This window comes from Rhipicephalus microplus, unplaced genomic scaffold, assembly GCF_043290135.1.
Source record: "Rhipicephalus microplus isolate Deutch F79 unplaced genomic scaffold, USDA_Rmic scaffold_15, whole genome shotgun sequence".
In the NCBI taxonomy this organism is placed as follows: domain Eukaryota; kingdom Metazoa; phylum Arthropoda; class Arachnida; order Ixodida; family Ixodidae; genus Rhipicephalus; species Rhipicephalus microplus.
This window is the reverse complement of record NW_027464588.1, coordinates 4,002,023-4,008,445: the sequence shown is the minus strand read 5'-3', so window position 1 is coordinate 4,008,445 and position 6,423 is coordinate 4,002,023. Positions and strand designations below refer to the sequence as shown.

Genomic DNA, 6,423 nt, shown 5'->3' with positions numbered 1-6,423 from the left:
TTGTTGACCCCCACTCTCTAGGTCCCTAGGTTAGGGATCACTACACAAAACAATGCGGACCAATGGTGATCTGGAAGTTCCTCTCAGTGAAGTACCGCCCGTCATGTATGTTCATAGAGGCACAACACTGGCTTGCACATACACACACACCCTTGCCACTAGTCGCAGCGCTGCCGTAGAACCGGGAGGGGGAGAGCGGAAGACGCACGGGCGGCTCGACCCCTTTTGTGCCGGCCTCTCGCTGCGTTCCCACGGAATTATTTTAGCGCGCCCTTTAGAGTGGTGCCAGGTTCGTGGAATCCTCTTGGGAGAGCCCTTGACCAGCGCCGTCATCGTCTGCTGGCCAACGCGCCAATGTGATGCGTGGCCCAGGCGGTAGATAGAGCGGCGGCTCCATAACCCTCTTTTGCAACATTCCACACAGTTGGCACCGCTGTCAATCAGTGGGCGCCATCTCGTGTAGTCGGCCCCTGTTGCTTCTTTCGTCCAGCCGTGGCGAGACTATCCTTTTGCGCACTGGTCCGGCGTGGCGAATGACCCGCTGGGTCAAGGGATAGCTTGATCGCTACAGTACCCAGTGGTGCTAGTTTTCGCAATAGAGGTGGCATCCTTTGTGGAACATACCCACTCTGCGCGTCGGTCCATCCGTCCGTCCGTCAGCTAATCTGTCCGTCTTTCTGTTCATGCGTCCGTCCGTGCGTCCATCTAGTGAAAACTACAAGCACAGCTATCTCCCATCTCGCATCTCATGTGGCCCATACCCACTCTAGAGCGGGTATGTGCCACTGGTGGTTACATGCACCAACGAAGGATAGACATACCTACACGCTAAGGAGCTTCGCTCCTAAAAGGTTGTTGATTTCTTGAGAAGTGAAGCTGTAAATATTAAAAAAAAATACTCACAATCTCTGGCTATGCGAACACAGTTGCTTTATTTTTTGACAGCAGCTACCTAAAGAGCCAGTTGTGTTTCTTTTGCAGATTTAACCTACGTGTACCTGAAATAACACGACCCAATATCATCACATTTCTATGGGTGGTTGCAGAGAAAAATTACAATGAAAAAGTGAACCCACTTTGCAATACGGGAGTGGAATTTAGCAAAACACAGGTCACATAGACATAAAAAAAGTATTATGTGATAGTCAGTGGTATTCTTCGTGGCCCTGTGAAGTTTTATGTGAATATTTGCTGCCGCTTAAAAAATGTCACTTCAAAACTGATATATACTTCTTGACCTCCCACACCTCATTTTTATTGCATATACTTGTTACATGCTTAGTTTGTGCAGTTAATGTTACATTTGTTATTATATGCTAGGCACACATTCTCCTAAAACAAATGTCAAAACGTAAAGAGCAGGAAAGCAAGTTCTGTTGAAGTGATGACGTGTTTACGCTGTAGTTTTTGTTGACGTATATCTTTAAAGACGGCAGAGATGCCGTAGCCAATCAGCTCATAATAATCTGCGGCATTCCAGCTGTCCATAAAATATATACGAAAGGCACATCCTGCCTCAAATGATAGAGTTATAACCTCTCGCTAAACGGTATTGCCAGAATGAATATTATTTTGCTTGCAAGCATACTTCAAGTACTTTCGGGGGCTCTTGCTGTCAGAACACAAGTAGCTAATCAGCGTGGATCCATTGGAGAACTTCTCGATGTAAGCTAATACTTCAGTTTGTATGTAAAAATATTCAAGCTGCATTATAATTTACCAGTATTCCTACACCTAGATAACCGCACATGTCTCTTTCATGATACCGATACCACATAAGAAAGAAGTGCAAACTTAAGAACTGCTTTCAGATTGTTAGCCGAAATAATAATTACGACTAACAGATGATTATACCAGGAGAATTATAAGTGATGGTTTTAGAACAAATTGTAATTCATATTTGAATGAGCGAATACGACGGAAAGGTAACCTGCAACCGGCAGGATCTGAAGCTGCGACCTTCGGATAGCACGTGCTTTACCACTATGCTATGGTGGCCGTCATACTATCATCCACTGCATGGGGTATATATGTGCATTTAAACAAGGGAGCGTCAATCAGCGTTATCAGTGCTCGAAGGTTTCGCTCTTCAAATTGTGGGAAGATACTTTTCGGGTGCGAAAAGCTACCGAGTCACACAAAGATCGGACTAGTGCGATACCCGGTCCGACCTTTCTCACCAAAGCCTCTACAATGCCGCAAATATCTTAGGCTTGGAAAATCACAGGATTTCTGCACCAGTGTTGTCATCTGTGCTAACTATGGCGCAAATCACAACGTAAAATTTTGTGAAAGTATGACATCTCGCTGCCCTAACTAAAATGGCGAGCACTTGGCAACGGAAAAAGAGTGTCTCAAGCTAAAGAAGAAATTGAAGGTCCTGGAACAGAAATCTAGAACTATGGCATCACGAGGAAATACGCCTAGCCATAGTACCCTTCAAGTAGCCGGAAATGGCACAATTCAACATGCACCTGCACGTCCGAAGAATAGTACAGTCAGAGTGAACTGAAGCGATGGAGGGAGGCGCAATTTCAGCATTTTGGCGAAATCGTAGCCGGCGATTCCATCAAAGACATCGGACACAACCTTATCAAATGTCGCGCCTTAGAAAATGTTGCAACCAGCTACCGCCAATGTCATGTCTGCAGTAGAAAATACTGTAAACAGGCCCGCCGCGGTGGTCTAGTGGCTAAGGTACTCGGCTGCTGCCCCGCAGGGCGCGGGTTCGAATCCCGGCTGCGGTGGCTGCATTTCCGACGGAGGCGGAAATGTTGTAGGCCCGTGTGCTCAGATTTGGGTGCATGTTAAAAAATCCCAGGTGGTCTAAATTTCCGGAGCCCTCCACTACGGCGTCTCTCATAATCATATAGTGGTTTTGGGACGTTAAACCCCACATATCAATCAATACTGTAAACAGGGTGCCACAAACGGCTCCATCCAACCATTATGCCCCACTCGTCACCATGCTTAAGATGCTTGTTAACGTCGTCAGATCACACATAGCCGGTTTACAAATGCCAGGAGCCGTTAGCCGCACAACAGCTTTTGGAGGCTGCCGTTTCAATTCTTGTCAGTCTTCGCTAAAAGCAACATGAACATCCGGCGGAAGCCCCGTCTCTATGTGCTGCTATAGAATGTTAGGTCTGTAAGACCACGCCATGCTGACCTATTGTTCTTAGGCTCCTACCAATGAAGAATCCGACGGATTTTGTAGCTCTCCAAGAAATCAATTTGAGAAATGATGAGCTCAGACTTTCAGGTTACGTAGGCGTTCACAGCAATGCCTGATGCACGGAAATGGTGTGCGGATCTTTCCAGCGTAGAGACACCACGCATCCACGAAATGCTCTGAAAGTATCATTATACATAATATCTGATGTTCATTTCACAGTGACTGACACAAGTGACCACTGCAGATCTCGTCAGCCGTTTATAGTTTTTATTAGGTTTTTGTTAATTTTGTTTTAATTTTTGGCTTATACTTGTATAAGTCTTCTTCGGTTTGTTTTCTATCAAGCCTCTCTTCTATTCTCTCTCTCTCTCCTCTAATCTTTGTTTTTTCTGTTTTTCCCTCTTCCCGAAAGAATGAGCAGGCGTTGTGCCCCTCCTGGTGGCAGTTTTCGGCTTGCTCTCTCTCTCTTTCTTCTGTGTCTCGATGTTTTTGTGTGTGCAAATCAGTTAAATTGAAATAAATTATTCAGCGCCATCTGTTGACATTGCAGTAAGTATGGAACACTCTGCCTGTTGGCTTCACTTAGCATGTGATCTGCAGCTGGCAGCTGATCCTATATTCCCTCGCATACAACCTGAAGGCATGAAGGCTGCCAAAACAAGGCCCTCGATATGAATAAAGATATGAAGGGTAAATTTAAAGGTTTGTTTTTTGTTGTTGTGGTTAGACACTGTAATAATGAAGACTAGCAGAAGGTAATGCTAATAGTAGTATAGGGCACACTATTAGAAATAATTACAATGTAATTGTGAACAAGGGAAAGTGGATGAAAATATAGAATGCCACCAATGGGATCCAATCATGTATTATTTTCATAATTTTGTGTGATCTTTGGTTTTACTTTAAGAGAAGAAGTGCTAGCAGAATACGACTTGATGGACAATAAACTAACGATGGTTACTTAATACCCTTAGGATCACTTCAACGGAGACGAAATTATGCTGCTTATGCAAAACTTTTTTTTATTATTCTCGCTACAATTTTGAATCCGCAATGAAGCACATGGTTTCAATCATTCACAAGGAGGAAGACTGATAAAAAGAGTAATCACAGGCCAAAAAGCTGTTCACAGTAGCTAGAATAGGACATTGTGGGTGTTTATCCTAATTTGCTGGATGTACTAGTTACTGTATTCCGAACAGACTCAATAATTTTAATTGCGAAGGATTTCTTAGCGAACGTCAGTGACATGGAGCATATCTATCTATCTATCTATCTATCTATCTATCAATCTGTCTATCTATCTCGCTATCTATCTATCTATCTATCTATCTAGCCGCCTAAGACTTTTAGCTCTCCTGGCCGTTACTGGTATTGATACCAAACTTTATCTGGCATAACATGACTGCATGAAGAAGATATTTGAGTAGTCGTAACATTAAAATCATGTCATGTATGTCATAATATTAGGATTTACATTTTTTGGTTCTGCAGCTCTTGCAGTGGTTCAGTTCATCTGGCATGTTGCAAAACTGGTATGGTTTGACATGATTGCATATGGAATACAAGCGACAAGCCTGACATGAAAGTCATAAAATGCGTATCATATGACAACATGACTACATGCCACGCTCATGACGTGCTAGTGGCCGTTTTGCTAGCATCACATATACGAAATTTGGTATTACGGTGCGTGAATGGATGACGAAGGTGCAACATGTGACTGGTGCAAACATGATAATTCTGAGATACGTGTCATGTAACAACATGACTACATGCTACGCTCATAATGTGCTCGTGGCCGTTTTGCTAGCGTCACATATACAAATTTGGTATTACGGTGCATGAATGGATGATGAAGGTGCAACATGTGAGTGGTGCAAACATGATGATTGTGAGATACGTGTCGTGTAACAACCTGACTACATGCTACGCTCATGATGCACTGGTGGTCGTTTCGCTAGCTTCACTTATACCAAGTTTCCTATTACGGGACGTGAATGAACGACGAAGGTATGATACCCGTGGAAACATAATAAACATGAGATGCGTGTCATGTAGAAACACGACTACATGCTACGCTCATGATCCGCTTGTGGGTGTTTCGCTAGCTTCACATGTCCCAAACTTGGTATTACGTGACGTCAATGAATGACGAAGCTGTGTGACTGGTGCAAACATGATATAAAAGAAATGCGTATCATGTGAGAACATGAATACAGGCCAAAGTCAAGGCGCCAATACATTTCGTTGTGACGCGGTGAGCATGTTCGCCGGCGTTCAATGCCTCGTGTCATGCCGGCGTTGCCACGCCAGGCACCGGTCCTGCCAAATACTCCCTGGCACGCCGCGTTGCTTTGCTTTGACGCATGCGCGTTTCAGCGCATCCAGCGTCCCTCCGTCACGAAAAGAGGAAAACGCACTGTTGTCTGGCTAACCCATATGCGCGAAATGCAGCATTTTGCATTGCGTGCCGGTTGCCGCCGGGCCGTGCCGACGGATGCTGGTCGTGCCGGCCGAGCCTGGCGTCAGATTATATAGCTCTCGCGTTTTGCTTAGGTAGGGTTGCCTTGGCCAGTGTGCGCACGCGTCAACGCTGCGTTGTAGTATATTGGACCCTTCATGATGCAATCGCGGTCATTTTGCTATTTTCACATATACCAACTTTGGTGTTACGTGAAGTCAATGGATGGCAAAAGTATATGTTTGGAGCAAACATAATAATCCTGACAAGCGTGTCACCTAAGAGCATGACAACATACCACGCTCATGCCATGCTCGTGGCAATTTTTCTAGCTCCAGGTACACTAAATTTGGCATCACGTGGCTTGAATAGATTACTAAGGTCAATGACACATCCAAAAATGATAATCTTGACATGGAAGACATGTACGGCATCGTTTACCTCCACCTCATAATGCTTTGCTGACTTTAAAGTCACATATAAACCTTCTAATTTGTGCTTCGCATATCATCGAATACCGCTGTACGTGGAATCTGCCAATTTTTTTTACATTTATGTGTTTGTATATGGTCACCTTATATATTCATATGAAGATTATTGAATAATATCTCTTTACTATATGTGTTTCAAATCAAATACTTCGGCGAGCCTGAACTACAGTGCTTTTGGCGCAGTGTAGAGGAAAACTGTAGATGTAAAATGATCTACCTGTTTCTTCATTTTTCTGGTATAAACATAGATTTATCTATCTCTGAAGTGAATTATTTCGTCTCTTGGATAGGTG

At 44.0% G+C, this 6,423-nt stretch overlaps 1 protein-coding gene across 2 annotated transcripts in view; it reads left to right on the top strand.

The window, feature by feature from the left end:
* Nucleotides 1–1,483: 1,483 nt before the first annotated feature.
* LOC142784589 (uncharacterized) overlaps nt 1,484–6,423 on the top strand; it is a 236,983-nt gene continuing 232,043 nt past the window's right edge. For both annotated transcript variants that reach the window (XM_075883010.1, XM_075883009.1), the window contains exon 1: nt 1,484–1,665. In XM_075883010.1, the coding sequence (XP_075739125.1) occupies nt 1,561–1,665 (105 nt within the window). In that variant the 5' untranslated portion in view covers nt 1,484–1,560. The remainder of the gene's footprint in view (nt 1,666–6,423) is intronic.